The sequence below is a fragment of the Salvelinus fontinalis genome, chromosome 9 (genome assembly GCF_029448725.1).
Source record: "Salvelinus fontinalis isolate EN_2023a chromosome 9, ASM2944872v1, whole genome shotgun sequence".
Classification (NCBI taxonomy): domain Eukaryota; kingdom Metazoa; phylum Chordata; class Actinopteri; order Salmoniformes; family Salmonidae; genus Salvelinus; species Salvelinus fontinalis.
Genome location: NC_074673.1, coordinates 30387857 through 30404940, shown reverse-complemented (window position 1 = coordinate 30404940; position 17084 = coordinate 30387857). Strand labels below are relative to the sequence as shown.

The 17084-nt window shown below is 46.6% G+C and overlaps 1 protein-coding gene and 1 pseudogene across 5 annotated transcripts in view; one reads left to right on the top strand and one right to left on the bottom strand.

Moving 5' to 3' along the window:
* Positions 1 to 790: 790 nt before the first annotated feature.
* Positions 791 to 7747, top strand: LOC129861816 (uncharacterized; annotated as a pseudogene).
* A 730-nt stretch (positions 7748 to 8477) lies between these two features.
* Positions 8478 to 17084, bottom strand: part of LOC129862410 (engulfment and cell motility protein 3-like) — a 52784-nt gene continuing 44177 nt past the window's right edge. For all 5 annotated transcript variants that reach the window (XM_055934062.1, XM_055934064.1, XM_055934063.1 and 2 more), the window contains 5 exons: positions 13985 to 14097; positions 13488 to 13592; positions 13258 to 13337; positions 12851 to 12931; positions 8478 to 12654 (listed from right to left, as the gene is read on the bottom strand). In XM_055934062.1, the coding sequence (XP_055790037.1) occupies positions 12442 to 12654; positions 12851 to 12931; positions 13258 to 13337; positions 13488 to 13592; positions 13985 to 14097 (592 nt within the window). In that variant the 3' untranslated portion in view covers positions 8478 to 12441. The remainder of the gene's footprint in view (positions 12655 to 12850; positions 12932 to 13257; positions 13338 to 13487; positions 13593 to 13984; positions 14098 to 17084) is intronic.

Here is a 17084-nt window from a genome sequence, read left to right as displayed (position 1 = left end):
CATGTCTTCATCACTGGAAAAGATTAACGGTTTATCATTTAAAAGCTTAGTGTTGTTAAACTACTTATTTAAAAAACATTTTGAATAAAGTCATTTAAGAGGTGTCGCCTCTTCACTGTTGACGTTGTGTCACGCCCTGACCATAGAGAGCCTTTTTATTCTCTATTTTGGTTAGGTCGGGGTGTGAGTAGGGTGGGTAATCTAGGCTATTTTGTTTCTATGTTGGCCTGGTATGGTTCCCAGTCAGAGGCAGCTGTTTATCGTTGTCTCTGATTGGGGATCATATTTAGTCAGCCATTTCCCCACTGTGTTTTGTGGGATCTTGTTTTTGTGTTGTTGCCTGTGAGCACTCCTGAACATCACGTTTCGTTTGTTCTTTATTGCTTTTGTGCGTTTCATTGAATAAACGTGGAACCAGATCACGCTGCGCCTTGGTCCAAATGTTCTTACGGCGATCGTGACAGAAGACCCCACCACACCAGGACCAAGCAGCGTGCCCAGGAGGAGAAGGCATCCTGGGCTTGGGAGGAGATCAAGGAGGAGAAGATATCCTGGACTTGAGGAAATAATGGGAGGACACGAAAGCCTTCCTTGGAAGCAGACGCAAGGAGAAAAGAGAGGACAGTGACGACACCGGGGTTCGCGGCCACATAGACAGCCCCAATTTATTGGGGGGGTAAGACACACGGGGTGGTTAGCGGGGCCGGGGAGTGAACCAGAGCCAGTCTGGGAGAAGATGGAGAAATTGGAGGAGAGTGAACGGAGAGAGTCGGAGACCGTCAGTGAGTTGATGGAGAAATTGGAGGAGAGAGAAATGAGAGTTGCTGTGTTGGTGTATGATGCACTACATCGCCCTAAGGAGCGTGTTATCAGTCTGATGTCACCTCAGTCAGCTCTCCGTACTCGTCCTGAGGAGCGTGCTATCAGTCTGGTAAAATCTGTGCCGGCTCCACGCACCAGGTCTCCAGGACGCCTCCCCAACCCTGTACATCCTGTGCCAGCTCTCCGCACTCGCCTTGAGGAGCCTGTTTCCGTCCGGTACCACGTGTGCCGGCTCCACGCACCAGGTTTCCAGTACGCCTCCATAGCCCAGTACGTCCTGTGCCAGCTCCCCGCACTTGCCGTGCGAAGTGTGTCATCGTTCCGGTACAATTTGTGCTGGCTATACGCACCAGGTCTCCAGTGTGCCTCCACAGCCCAGTACATCCTGTGCCAGCTCTTCGCACTCACCCTGAAGTGCGTGTCACCTGTCCGGTGCCACCTGTACCGGTTCCACGCTTTAGGCCTCCAGTGCTCCTTCCCAGTCCGGTACGTCCTGTGCCTGCTCCTCGCACTCGCCCTGAAGTGCGTGTCACCAGTCCGGTGCCACCTGTGCCAGCTCCACGCACCAGGCTTCCGGCGACGGTCCCCAGTCCAGAGCTTCCGGCGACAGTCCCCAGTCCAGAGCTTCCGGCGACAGTCCCCAGTCCAGAGCTTCCGGCGATAGTCCCCAGTCCAGAGCTTCCGGCGACGGTTCAGGGTCCGAAGCTTCCGGCGACGGTTCACGGTCCGGAGCTTCCGGCGAAGGTTCACGGTACAGAACTTCCGGCAACGGTTCACGGTACGGAACTTCCGGCAACGGTTCACGGTCCGGAGCTTCCGGCGACGGTTCACGGTCCGGAACCTCCAGCTCCAGGGCAGGAGCCTTCCTCTGCACCGGGGCCCAGTCCAGGCACGGCGTCCAGTCCTGCTCCATGGCAAGAGCCTTCCTCTGCGCCGATGTCCAGTCCAGGCACGGCGTCCAGTCCTGCTCCATCACCTGAGCCTTCTTCTGCGCAGGGGACCAGTCCAGGCACGGCGTCCAGTCCAGCTCCAAGGCCGGAGCCTTCCTCTGCGGTGGTGCCCAGTCCAAACACTGCGTCCAGTCCCGCTCCAAGGCCGGAGCCTTCCTCTGCGCCGGTGCCCAGTCCAGACACGGCATCCAGTCCCGCTCCAAGGCCGGAGCCTTCCTCTGTGCCGATGTCCAGGCACAGCGCCCAGTCCCGCTCCATGGCCGGAGCCTTCTTCTGTGCCGGTGCCCAGTCCAGGCACGGCGTCCAGTCCCGATCCATGGCAGGAGCCTTCCTCTGTGCCGGGGCCCAGTCTAGGCACGGCGTCCAGTCCCGCTCCATGGTAGGAACCTTCCTCTGCGCCGATGTCCAGGCACGGCGTCCAGTCCCGCTCCAAGGCCGGAGCCTTCCTCTGCGCCGGTTCCCAGTCCAGGCACGGTGCCCATCTCAGCTCCATGGCCAGAGCCTTCCTCTGCGCCTATGTCCAGGCACGGCGTCCAGTCCTGCTCCATGGCCTGAGCCTTCCTCTGCGCCGGTGCCCAGTCTGGGTGCGGCGTTCAACCCAGCTCCATGGCCGGGGCCCAGTCCGGGCACGGCGTTCTACCCGGCATATGGCCTAACCCGTGGTCTGGGCGGGGGCAAAGTCCCGCACCAGAGCTGCCACCAATGCTGGCAGATCCGCGAGCGGACTGGGTACTTCGCCCCGCACCGGAGCCGCCACCAACGCTAGATGTCCGCCCGGACCCTCCCCTATAGAGTCAGGTGTTGCGGCCGGAGTCCGCACCTTTTTATTCTCTATTTTGGTTAGGTCGGGATGTGACTAGGGTGGGTAATCTAGGTTGTTTTGTTTCTATGTTGGCTTGGTATGGTTCCCAATCAGAGGCAGCTGTTTATCATTGTCTCTGATTGTGGATCATATTTAGTCAGCAATTTCCCCACTGTGTTTTGTGGGATCTTGTTTTTGTGTTGTTGCCTGTGAATACTCCTGAACGTCACATTTCGTTTGTTCTTTATTGCTTTTGTGCGTTTCATTGAATAAACATGTGGAACCAGATCACGCTGCGCCTTGGTCCAAATGTTCTTACGACGATCGTGACATGTTGACACTGGCGTTTTCTGGGTACCTGGGTGTCAGTTGGGGGGGTGGGGTTCACTGTGTTGAAGGCAGTGGATTGTTCTATGAGGATGAGAAAGAGATATTCAGCTTTGACATTGAGGAGAGCCTCGGTGGCACATAGATGACCAGTCTTGAAGCCTGACTGATTAGGCTCAAGAAGATCGTTCTGAGAGAGATAGCAAAAGACTTGGTCAGAGACCGCATGATCAAGTGTTTTGAAAAGAAAAGGGAATCCGGTCTGTAGTTTGACGTCAGAGGAGTAGAGTGTTGGTTTCCATTTCTCTCCCCAATTGGTAGTTACGATCTTGTCTCATTGCTGCAACTCCCCAACGGGCTTGGGAGAGGCAAAGGTCGAGACATGCATCCTGCGAAACATGACCCGCCAAGCCACGCTGCTTCTTAACACTAACCTGTTTGCTGTTTGCTTAACCCAGAATCCAGCCACACCAATGTGTCGGAGGAAATACCCTTTGACTGACGACCAAAGTCAACTTGCAAGCACCCAGCCCGCCACAAGGAGTTACAAGAACGTGATGAGCCAAGGAAAGCCCCCCCCCCCCCCCCGGCCAAACCCTCCCTAACCCGGACAGTCCTGGGCCAATTGTGCATCGCCCTATGGGGCTCCCAGTCACGGCCAGCTGTGACACAAGTGTTGGTTTCTTGAGTAGGGGAGCAACTTGGGACCTTTTTAAGTCAGGGGACGCAGCCAGTGGTCAGTCAGGGATGAGGGAAGTGAGGAATGGGAGAAGGTCTCCAGAGATGGTTGGGGTTGTCGGGCGGCCAGACCTCACTAGTCGCAGGATTTCATCTGGAGAGAAAGAGGTCAAGGCGTAGGGTAGTTCTGTGTGAGACCGGATGGGGAAGGATTTAGCAGAAGGGAGAGATGATAGAATAGAAGAGGATAGAGCGAAGATTGTGACGGAGCATGACAATCTGGGTAGGGGCTGACATGCTAGGGTTGGAGGAGAGGGCGACAGAAAAGGAAACAAAGTAGTGATCAGAGACCTGGAGGGGGGTTGCAGTGAGATTAGTAGGCGAAGAGCCTGTCGTAATGTTTAGGACAAGCGTATTGCCTGCCTTGTGAGCGGGAGGGGACTTGGAAAAGGTGAGGTCAAAGGAGGCAAGGAGAGGAAAGAAAGATTTGGAAAGAAATCAATTGAAGGCAGACGTCGGGAGGTTGAAGTTGCCATGTACGAACAGCAGTGAGCCATCATCAGGAAATTAGCTTATTAAGGTGTCAAGCTCATTGAGGAACTCTCTAAGGGTACCTGGTGGGCGATAGATGACAATGTTAATCTTGAGTGGACAAGTGACAGTCAAATCAAATCAAATGTATTTATATAGCCCTTCTTACATCAGCTGATATCTCAAAGTGCTGTACAGAAACCCAGCCTAAAACCCCAAACAGCAAGCAATGCAGGTGTAGAAGCACGTGTGACAGTGACAGCTTGGAATTCAAACGAGGAGGTGGACAGGTGAGAGAGGGTGAAAAGAGAATCTCTACTTAGGAGAAATGAGTAGCCCTGTACCACCACCGCGATGACCAACTGCTCTCAGACTATGAGAGAAAAACATAAATGAAGAGAGAGCAGCTGGAGTAGCAGAGTTCTCTGGGGTGATCCAAAAAGTAAAGGAACTGAAGGGCAGCATAGGCTGAGATGAACTCTGTGTTCTTGACTGCAGATGGTCAGTTCCAAACGCTCGCAGAGACCAGAAATTCCACATGGGTTGTGCATACAAGGTTCACTAAATGAGAAAGGTTGCAGCCAAGGGGTGGGGAGCGTCTGTAAAGCGAACAGGTATAGAAAACACAGCTACAAAAGAGCAAAATGAGATCATCTGAAAATAACTAGGTAATATACTCAAGTGAGAGAGTGGTGTGGAGCATTCCTCAAACAACTTGGCAAAACCGTCTTTATTTCAGTGAAGGCCTTAGTTTTGCGACAAGGCCGCTGATAAAAAATGGGAGACTGAAGTACTAATTATTAATTGCCTTGCAAAGGTGAAGAGCACGTCTCCCGGTACTAATTGCATAGGAGAGGAGCAACCGCTCCCCCTCTAACAGCCACTAATTACCAAAACAACAACAGTCACAAATTGCCCTGCCCCTTTATCCTGGTTGATGTGTCAACAATCATCTACAGGTCATGAGCAGTCAGCAGTTCACACACCAAATCGGCTACTAGGAAGACAGGCAGCCCTTAAAGGTTCAATATGCAGAAATCGCTTCTCTATTTCCTGGTTTAAAAATTGTAATTGTTCGCCTAATTTCAGCTCATGTGACAAAACAAGCAATGCATAGTGTAGAGAATCATTGTACAATCTAAACTACTGTGAAATATATTTTCAATAAGCAAAAATATTTGTTTTTCAGCTCTTTGAAGCTGGTGTACAAAACCGAAAGTAAATGATGCAAATACTAAATGTAAGAATGGGAAGCATAGAAATAGCGCACATAGAACAGATCTACCGCTTCTTAGACTTGCTTTCAATGAAAATGACAGATCTATTACTCACAGTTCTATGTGAATTTGGTTGGGTTGCCCAAAAAGTTACATATTGCAGCTTTAAAGTAGATGGCCATAGCTAGCAAAAAGACAGTATTAGACAACAGCAGATAAAGACAAAAATGATACTTATCACTCCTGGAGATATCAGCAGTCCTCTAGCTATAGAATGTGTCTCAACCGATGGCGGGCACAAAACAAAAACCTCAGATGAAGTGAAATAGGGTCTAAGCTACAACATATGTTTACGCATTTTAGATATTTGACGTTAAATGCTCAAAAAAATTACATTTTACTAAACATTTGTTTCCAGAAATTATAACATATAGTTTGACAATCCTGTTTGTAAGCTTTTAAATTATATCAATCTCAACTGTTTATCTTTTATAGTGATGAAGACATGGATGTCTCATGGTATGGTATGCAAAATGGGTCAACTTTGAGCACTTTTATCTCTTGAATATTTTGCACTCCAGCAATGGGTAAATATGTATGGAAGGTTTCATTCAAATCAAAAGGGGTACTATCAAAAACTGATTAAATTCAAATGGATTTATCCTATGATAAAACTGTTGTAAAAGACCTGATGTCCAACCCTGATTAACTTCCTGTCTAGATCATCACCTACATTCTAAGTTTCCTCAAAGCGTCAGACAGAAAGGAAGCCTCTCTGGTCTGCAGGAGCTTGTATGATGCCAGCCAAGACCTCCAATTTCAGGTACTACTCTATTCCACAATTCCCCTTAGTGAGATTAACTTCATAAATCTCACAAGTAGGCTAAGCCTAACTCTGACTCCACTTTTCAGAGGAATCTCACCTTCAAGTTCCCAGCCTCTATCTCCTCCCTGGATCTGACCCGGGAGGAGTATATATATATATATATTTACACATGCCAGTTTTTAAATTATTTTGTCCTTTTCCTAGGTTCAGGTAGCTTTAGCAGGTCTTAAGAAACTGGATCTCTCTGACCTGCACTACCTATCAGACCTCACCTTTAACCGGCTAACAGGCTGCACTCCCAGACTACGCCGTATCGCCCTGGCTGGCTGCCACCTCGCCTTTGAGTTTGACCCGTACCGTGGCTGCCCTTGGGGCCTGACTCCTCTGCCCTGCTCTCCCTACAGAACCTCCGCAGGCTGCTGCAGGAGCAGGCCTCCACAGTGCGCTGGCTGGACCTGAACAGAACCAGCATCACCCCAGAGTCGCTGCGCTCTGTGGCCCAGGTGGAGGGCCTGTCTCTGGAAGAGCTGCGTCTGCGGGGCTGTAAAGAGCTGACGGACTACTCTGTGGAGGTGCCCTGTAAGCACCAGCCTGGCCTTCAGATCCTGGACCTCAGCGCCTGCACAGAGCTCACCAGCCAGGCTGTACTAGCTGTGGCCCTGGGCCTGAAGGGCCTCCGGCTCCTCTCTTTGTCCCGGGACTGGAGGGTGACGGAAAAAAGCCTGGCTGACTTGATGGTGCTGCCAGAGCTGAGGACCCTGGATCTCTCTGAGTGCCTGCACGTCAGTGGGGCCGAGATAGTGAAAGGGCTCTCTGCCCCGGAGCCCAGGGAACGGCTGGAGAGCCTCAGCCTTAAGAGCTGCACCTATATCAGGGTCAGTGTGTGTGCTGTTTTCTCTCTTTCAGGATTTCTCTTTTATAGAATTAAATGTTTATCAGGACATTATCCCTCATGCTCCTTTGTCTCCCCTCTCTCTCAGGACCTGGCTGTGTTCTCTGGCTCAGCTGCTGGGCTCCAGTTTGAGGGAGCTGGACCTCACCTTCTGCATCTACCTCACATACCTGAGTGTGGGTGCTATCGCCACCTACCTTCCCGGGCTTGTGGTTCTGCGACTGGGCTGGTGCAAGGAGATCACAGACTGGGGGCTGCTGGGCATTGTGGAGCCCACCAAGGAGAGTGAGCCTAGCAAAGAAATGGTGAGAGAGGGCTGGGTTGGGAAAAGTGTGGAAGTCTTGGGAATAGGATATAAGAAGACTACCTGGTCTTTTCTGTGCTTATATTCAGGTTACCACCAATGTAGCTTAGTACGACCATGCTCCCCTGACCGTTATCTGACCTTCAACCTCTCATCTTGACTCCTTGCAGGAGTACAAGGGGCCCAGCTTCACCCGTACCTTTGGGAACATGGGTTTCTTCCGGCCTCCCAGCATGCCCTTCCAGGAGAAGCCTCGGCTGGTGACGGACGAGGACCTGGGGGTGTTCAGGGAACAGGAGGGGGCCTCACTACTGGCCCTCAGGAGCATCCAGGACCTCGACTTGTCTGCCTGCTCCAAACTCACTGACAGCAGCATCACACAGGTGGGGTTCCCATGATAATATATATACAGGCTATGGTTAAGGCTAGGAGTTTTTCCTGATGAGGCGGGATTAACTATTGGCATTAATAATAACCTAAAACTAGGGCCAATAGTTAATCCCGCCTCATCAGGAAAAACTCTCATTGGAGTATCTCCCATGTAAATGCATTTTAGGCCAGGATTCATTCTGATAGCACTTTGTCGGCTATGTGCAATTTCCAGGTAATTCACGGTTGAGCAGACATATGGAGCATTTACCATGAATGCGATCTCGCGAATGCGGGAACATTCCCTTCAAAAGGTGCTTAGCAGATAAAGCAGGATCAGATGACATCCTGGCCTTAGTCTGCTCCAGCCCCTCCAACCTAATGTGTATGTGTGGGAGAGGTTGGTGGGAGGAAAGCAGAAGACAAATTTCCATCCTGTATGGACTAATAAAGTATTTTATCTAGTCTAGGACCAGAATTAATCTGTGTCTGAGAACCCTGGCCCTTAATCATCACGTTTTTAGTTGAGCAGGTTTAAGTAATTTTGTATTCAATTTAATTTAACACTGCCACTGAAGGAAGCAAATTAGTTCAAATGTTTCTTTGTGTAAAATTATATATGTATTTATTGAATATTTAATTTATCAATAAATGTACATTTATCTCTTGTTTATCTATTGCTTGGAATCATCCATGAGTTGGAGTAGATTTGTTTATTCTACAATTCCACAAGACCATGAACCAAGCTAGACAAAGACAATCTGTATAAATCATATTTATTCATGTCAACCCTAATCTTAGTAAAGCATACATTAGGGGTTACCATGGAGATTATTGTGTGTTTAACATGAACACACTTGCAATGAACAGCAAAATCACCCCAGATCACTGGCTAAGGAACTGGCTACAAAAACCCATTATTATGAGTTTACCTTTTTACCCGTCTCACTGGCCATTGAGATTTTGAATATGAAAAGTTGAAGGTCCACCATACTGATAGGACATTTGTTTACTGTTTTACAATAGATTACAGTAAAATTGGATGGTCAGATGTATTTATCAGAATCATTCATATTGTCATGAAAATAAATCCCAAGTACCCTACAACAATATCAATGTTGAACTAATATCCATTTAGTATGGACTGAAATTCATAATGGACCTTTAAGAGCTTTTGCCCTCAGCTCCAGAGCAAAAAAGGTTACCAGGCAGAATTAATTAATAGCAGAGATAAATATATGGTGCTTGAAGCTAAATCATTTGTCAGTGATACAAAATACTTATCTGTACCTTAGCTACATTATCTGTATCTTAAGCTACCTTATCTGTAGCTTGAATAGTACCTAAGAGCATATGGAAGGTGATTGTATCGTTGATCAAGCTCTCAACACCAATAAAAGCACAAAAGCCCATTGCCTAAGACAGTACCGTTTGAATGTTAGCCATCAAACCTTATGGCAACCTTAAGTAAAACGTACAGAAGATCAATCATGATCATCAGCCCATGTGAGTATCTCTGAGGTATTCTCATCAAAGGGTTCATAAGCAAATGGAACTAATTAAAATGCTATCTGCACATACTGTGCCTTCGGAAAGTGTTCAGACCCCTTGACTTTTTTCACATTTTGTTACGTTACAGCCTTATTCTAAAATTGAAAAAAAATTTTTTTTTTCATCAATCTACACACAATACCACATAATGACAAATAAAAAACAGTTTAACAATTTAAAATTGAAATATCACATTTACATACGTATTCAGACCCTTTACTCAGTACTTTGTTGAAGCACCTTTGGCAACGATTACAGAATCAAGTCTTCTTGGGTAGGACACTACAAGCTTGGCACACCTGTATTTGGGGAGGTTCTACCATTCTTCTCTGCAGATCCTCTCAAGCTCTGTCAGGTTGGATGGTGAGTGTTGCTGCACAGCTATTTTCAGGTCTCCAGAGATGTTAGATCGGGCTCTAGCTGGGCCACTCAAGCACATTCAGAGATTTGTCCCGAAGCCACTCCTGCGTTGTCTTGGCTGTATGCTTAGGGTCGTTGTCCCCAGTCTGAGGTCTGGAGCAGGTCTTCATCAAGGATCTCTCTGTACTTTGCTCCGTTCATCTTTGCCTCGATCCTGACTAGTCTCCCAGTCCCTGCCGCTGAAAAACATCCCCACAGCATGATGCTGCCACCACCATGCTTCACCGTAGGGATGGTGCAAGGTTTCCTCCAGATGTGACGCTTGGCATTCAGGCCAAAGAGTACAATCTTGGTTTCATCAGACCAGAGAATCTTGTTTCTCATGGTCTGAAAGTCTTTAGGTGCCTTTTGGCAAACACCCAAGCAGGCTGTCATATTCCTTTTACTGAGGAGTGGCTTCCGTCTGGCCACTCTACCATAAAGGTCTGACTGATGGAGCGCTGCAGAGATGGTTGTCCTTCTGGAAGGTTCTTCCATCTCCACAGAGTGACCATCGGGTTCTTGGTCACCTCCCTGACCAAGGCCCTTGTGCCCTGATTGCTCAGTTTGGCTGGGCGGCCAGCTCTAGGAAGAGTCTTGGAGGTTCCAAACTTCTTCCATTTAAGAATGATGGAGGCCACTGTGTACTTGGGAACCTTCAATGCTGCAGACATTTTTTGGTACCCTTCCCCAGATCAGTGCCTCGAAACAATCCTGTCGTGGAGCTCTACGGATAATTCCTTCGACCTCATGGTTTGGTTTTTGCTCTGACATGCACTGTCAATTGTGGGACCTTATATAGACAGGTGTGTGCCTTTCCAAATCATGTCCAATCAATTGCATTTACCACAGGTGGACTCCAATCAAGTTATAGAAACAATGATCAATGGAAACAGGATGCACCGGAGCTCAATTTCGAGTCTCATAGCAAAGGATCTGAATACTTATGCATATAAGGTATTTCTGTTTTAAATTTTTAATACATTTGCAAAAATGTCTAAAAACCTGTTTTCGCATTGTCATTATGGGGTATTGTGTGTAAGTCTGTAACATAAAATGTGGAAAAAGTCACTGGGTCTGAATACTTTCCGAAGGCACTGTACATATAAAGGATATTTAATATATTATAAATAGGGATTCTACCAGGCTTGATGCCTGATTATCTCTATTTTCTTGTTTCTGTCTTCAAATTATTAAAGTACCACTTTAGAACAGGGAGAAAGAATTCTGCTAGCTAGCAGATTGTAACGGGCTAATGTGATGACGTGGTACACATATCTGCACATGTGATGTATTACGCAATTTTCGGGGACCACTTTTGGCTCATGGGTGCTACTACCAGAACTACTGTCTAAAAAGTATACAAAAGTACCAGAGAATCCCTTTAAGGTTGGTGGAAAATGCTATGTGCTACGCCAAACTGTACCTATCCTGTAAAGACTTCTAAAGCCCGTTACAATCTGCTAGACAGGATTCTGTTGGTGTAGGAGGTCAAGTTGTTCAGTACCATGTCAACTAGGTGCTCAAGGGTCGATGTGCCCTTGAGCAAGGCACTTAACTGTAATTGCTCCTGTAAGTCGCTCTGGATAAGAGCGTCTGCTAAATTACTGAAATGTAAAAATGTAAAATGTAAACGTCAAAACAAGTGATTCTGTCTCAGAGGCATATATATATACAAAGATATATATGTATTGGTTTGTTCTGTTTCAATCCTTTGGTTCAGTATGTTCAGAAGAGCTGTCATGCCGCCTGTTTCACGAAGGTATCAGTTTATGGAAACCCCCCAAAAAGTTGAAAAACTAAAAACTAAAAAAACTTAAACACAGATATGACCAAAACGAAACATTAACTCCGTCCAAACACAATACACAGAGGACTGTGAAGGACTGGAGCCATGGAGAGTTGAAGACCGAAGTAAGAATGGGAGAAACGCTGAAGACAAGTAATGCTAAAGTATCAAGCATTCAACTATAGAAAACATAACTCCCTTCAGAAGCCACTTGTCATTTTGTGGGTAATTTCTTGAAAACAGTTTTTATAGTTTCAAAATGTCCAAATTATTATTTATTTTTTAATCCTAATTGAATATTGTATGTATATATATATATTACTGTAAATATTGATCACATTGTGTATGATCATATATTTTGATACATTGAATGTTAATATTGTCAACCTATGTTATATATTTTTTACCTCCTGTTTCAGGAAGTGATGTCACTGAGAACTGCCCCTATATATAGGACCTTCCACCCCCACCTGGGATATGGATGCCTGATGAAGACCTAAGGGTTGAAACGTTGTTATAAATAAATATCACCTGGGTGCAGCAGTGTGCAGCGTTTTCTTTTCTGTTTTTCAATTCTACAGTTACAATACATTTGTGTGCCTGGGACCACACCCAAAAAGATGATCACTCTAACAGTACCTAAGGAATCCTCTTCAGCCTCTCGTCTTCCACATTACTCCGCCCATAGAAGAAGACACCTTTGCCTCTGCTTTAGATCATCTTTATGTCCATCCAGGCCTCCATGTTGCCACTGTTCCTCCTTTGTATCCAGCTATGTCCACATGCTTGGTCGTTATTGGGTACATTCAGTGACATGAAACATTCTGAGCGTTGCAGATAGAAATAGAATGAATAGAACTGACATGCACCCCTATTCCATAGGACAGATGATCATGTATTTCTATCCGAACATTCTGTAACGTTACATCCTCCTGAACAGGCCCCAGGTCTCCTCCTCTACCATGCCTTGACCTCTCTCCAGGCCTACTGCTCAGCCTGGCTTAAGTCATAGCAGAAGTTGAAGTTGCTGGGGGGTTTGGGCACCGGGGGGGCGCAGTCTGGGATGGGCACGTTCTCCAGGTCCAGGAGGCGGAGCTTGATCTCCATGGAAAGCAGGATATCCAGCTCACTCCTCATGCATTCACTACTCATGTCCCGCCCCAGGAGCACGCTCAGTCCATCTGTCCACAGGCAGAACTGAAGGAGGGAGACAGAGAGATCATCTTGTTAAACTTTGTTTACTTTGGCAATGTACTGTATATGCTTTAAATTTCCACACCAATTAAGTTATTGAATTGAGAGAGAGATGTGTGATTTAACTCTGGGAAAAGACAGTGGGAGAAGGATCTATGTGGACAACACAGACACTAGCTCCTGTGACATGACTACTCACATCTGTTCTGGATGAGGCGATAAAGTTGAGGCTGTACTCCTCCACGTCATAAGTGATGCTGAAAGCCAGGTCCAACCCTTCCTGCAGGAGGACACAGCACAACATAGTTTATGGAGGGCCAGGTACATAGTGTGAAAGAGGAAATTAGCTGTAGGGCCAAAGGTGTGATCAGGGGACGTTGTCAGTAGGGGCAGTGAGCCGGCAACTGGAGGGTTGTTGGCATCAATATCTCAGGTTCCACCTCCTGCTGATCAATTGAGCAAGGAATTTAACCCCCTAAATGTCTCATTGGGCGCTGCCCTCTGCTCCAGCCTCTCCAACCATGTGTGTGTAGGTGTATATATCGGGGGAGGGGGTTGGATAAAAGCAGAAGACACATATCCATTCCTTATATCTTATCATCAAACCTTGGTCTGTTTGCCCTTATTCTCCTTCATGTGAGGGCAGTCTTTCCCTGTCAGCAGTGCTTTGATATCTGCAACAGGAACTGAGAGAGGAAAATAGGAAGAGCATGTTTAGAGGCACACTTCAGTTTTGAACACAGAGCCAATGACAAAAGGGTGATGTCAAAGGAGTGTCAAGGCTACAATGGAAGGTTACAGAGTCACTCATAGTGTTGCTGTTGTTAATAACTCACTCTTCTCCTGGAGACTCTCGATGGGGGGTGTTTCTGTGTCCTCCTCCACATCGCCAAAGTGCAGGACTTTGTGATTGGGTGACAAACGACAGTACCACAACTTATCTGAAATGACCAATAATAACAAATCATCAGCATGATTAAAGAAAGGGCATCTCTCTTCATCTACCATCCTTAATTCGTCTCCCTATTTTTCACTGGGGGTTGGGCTCTCCTGGTAGCTTCCCCTTTTACTTTTATCTCTCTTTCTAATGTAAATGCCTGTCCACCCTGTTAAGTTCATGTTTAAAGTATCCCTATATTTCTGTTATTAAGGGGCTATCACCCAGTCAAGAGTGCGCCTGCACAGGGAGTCTGGTTGTTGATGAACCTAGCCTTGAGTGGAATGGCTACCTTGTAGTGTGTTCATACGGTATAGTAAACTTTGTTAAACTGGAATCTTGTCTTTGTGTCATTTCGAGTTAATACACCCCTCACAGAGGTACGTGGAGTCTCACCCTGTCTTCGTCGACTGCTGATCTTGCGGAAGAGGGTTCCCTGACACAGGCGGTTCAGTCTCTGCTGGCGAATCAGCTCCAACAGCTCAGGCTTCAGACGCTCCTTCAGCTCTCTGCAGGGGCAGAGACAAAGAAAGAGTCACACACACTGCAAGTAGGGGAGAGCCAGGATGAAAATACTACGGGTCTAAAGTAATGCACTCATTTTCTCAGATAAGACAGAAGCTAGAATGATGTACTGAAGTCAGTATGTTCCTAATGCATAGGACGAGCTCCCTGCAAAAAAAACAGCCAAGTCCTACAATGTTTCGCCGAACTATGGCTAAGCATGAATAGTCAATGAAAATGGTGAGAAACATATCCTACTACATTCCCATTAAAGTGAAACGAGAAAATTATGGTTAATACAGCTATTATGTCATCCATTTTAGTCTGAATAATATTGTAAGGCAAAATATTGTGGTTGAACAACATTGTGATGTTGATGCATGGTTAATTCATTATTCAAATCGACACAAACATGAAATTATGGCTGATAGTACATTTGTTGAACGTAACGAGCATTACAAACCAGAAACATGGAGATAAGACAGACTTCTCGCAAACTGTTACTTCCGTCCCAAGGCTGTGTTACTCCTGCCCCGCCGGCAGGTACAAAAGTAACATTGCAGTAGTTCTGTTCTGTCTATTTAATTTAAACTAATTTACCCTAGAAATTAAATTACAGTTGCTAATGACAGAGGAGATATTCAGTTGGGCAAAAAAGTATTTAGTCAGCCACCAATTGTGCAAGTTATCCCACTTAAAAAGATGAGAGAGGCCTGTAATGTTCATCATAGGTACTTCAACTATGACAGAAAAAATGAGAAAAACAAATCCAGAAAATCACATTGTAGGATTTTTAATGAATTTATTTGCAAATTATGGTGGAAAATAAGTATTTGGTCACCTACAAACAAGCAAGATTTCTGGCTCTCACAGACCTTCTTTAAGAGGCTCCTCTGTCCTCCACTCGTTACCTGTATTAATGGCACCTGTTTGAACTTGTTATCAGTATAAAAGACACCTGTCCACAACCTCAAACAGTCACACTCCAAACTCCACTATGGCCAAGACCAAAGAGCTGTCAAAGGACACCAGAAACAAAATTGTAGACCTGCACCAGGCTGGGAAGACTGAATCTGCAATAGGTAAGCAGCTTGGTTTGAAGAAATCAACTGTGGGAGCAATTATTAGGAAATGGAAGACATACAAGACCACTGATAATATCCCTCGATCTGGGGCTCCACGCAAGATCTCACCCCGTGGGGTCAAAATGATCACAAGAACGGTGAGCAAAAATCCCAGAACCACACGGGGGGACCTAGTGAATGACCTGCAGAGAGCTGGGACCAAAGTAACAAAGCCTACCATCAGTAACACACTACGCCGCCAGGGACTCAAATCCTGCAGTGCCAGACGTGTCCCCCTGCTTAAGCCAGTACATGTCCAGGCCCGTCTGAAGTTTGCTAGAGAGCATTTGGATGATCCAGAAGAAGATTGGGAGAATGTCATATGGTCAGATGAAACCAAAATATAACTTTTTGGTAAAAACTCAACTCGTCGAGTTTGGAGGACAAAGAATGCTGAGTTGCATCCAAAGAACACCATACCTACTGTGAAGCATGGGGGTGGAAACATCATGCTTTGGGGCTGTTTTTCTTCGAGGCACGTAACACTGAAACATGCATGAGAGCACCAGCTGTTCCGGACAACTGTGTGATCACGCTCTTCGTAGCCAATGTGAGTAAGCCCTTTAAACAGGTCAACATTCAGAAGGCCGCAGGGCCAGACGGATTACCAGGACGTGTACTCCGAGCATGCGCGGACCAACTGGCAAGTGTCTTCACTGACATTTTCAACCTGTCCCTGACTGAGTCTGTAATACCAACATGTTTCAAGTAGACCACCATAGTCCCTGTGCCCAAGAACACTAAGGTAACCTGCCTAAATGACTACTGACCCGTAGCACTCACGTCTGTAACCATGAAGTGCTTTGAAAGGCTGGTCATGGCTCACATCAACACCATTATCCCAGAAACTCTAGACCCACTCCAATTTGCGTACCGCCCCAACAGATCCACAAATGATGCAATCTTTATTGCACTCAACACTGCCCTTTCCCACCTGGACAACAGGAACACCTACGTGAGAATGCTATTCATTGACTACAGCTCAGCGTTCAACACCATAGTGCCCTCAAAGCTCATCACTAAGCTAAGGGCCCTGAGACTATACACCTCCCTCTGCAACTGGATCCTGGATTCCTGACGGGCCGCACCCCTGGTGGTAAGGGTAGATAACAACACATCTGCCACGCTGATCCTCAACCAGGTGGCCCCTCAGGGGTGCGTGCTCAGTCCCCTCCTGTACTCCCTGTTCACTATTGACTACATGGCCAGGCACGACTCCAACACCATCATCAAGCTTGCCGATGACACAACAGTGGTAGGCCTGATCACCGACAACGATGAGACCGCTTATAGCAGAGGTGCACAATTGGCGGACCTCGGTCCGGACCGAGTGAAGGTTATATCTGGAACTCGACACATTTCTCATAATTAATTGTTAAATTAAATACTGATGAAGCAACCCTTTTTTTCAATGTTAACATACTGCGCTGGCTCAGCGCAGCTGGGAAGGTCCCAGACAGCGCCTCATACTACTGTGTGTTGTCCAATCACGTGTGTTATTTAAATCACTTCACGAAACTCAGCCAATCAAAGTGAACGTTTACAATGCATGTTAGGAGACTGATGTTGTCAGAGAAAGAGACAGCGAGAGAAGCAAAAGCAGAAGCGAATGGAGAAATTATAGAATGGCGTGCTCAATAGTCAGGAAAGTTGATACAGAAAATGTAGCTTTCAAAGAGGAGTGGACAGACAAATATGCATTTATCCTTCCCACAGCGAGTGTCAAATCACTCTGCCTGATATGTTCAGAGACCGTGGCTCTAATAAAACGTGTCAAAGTGAAGCGCCACTACGAGACAAATCACAGATCTTTTGAGATAACATATCCACAGCAGTCTGAGGTGAGGGCACGCAAAATAAATGAACTC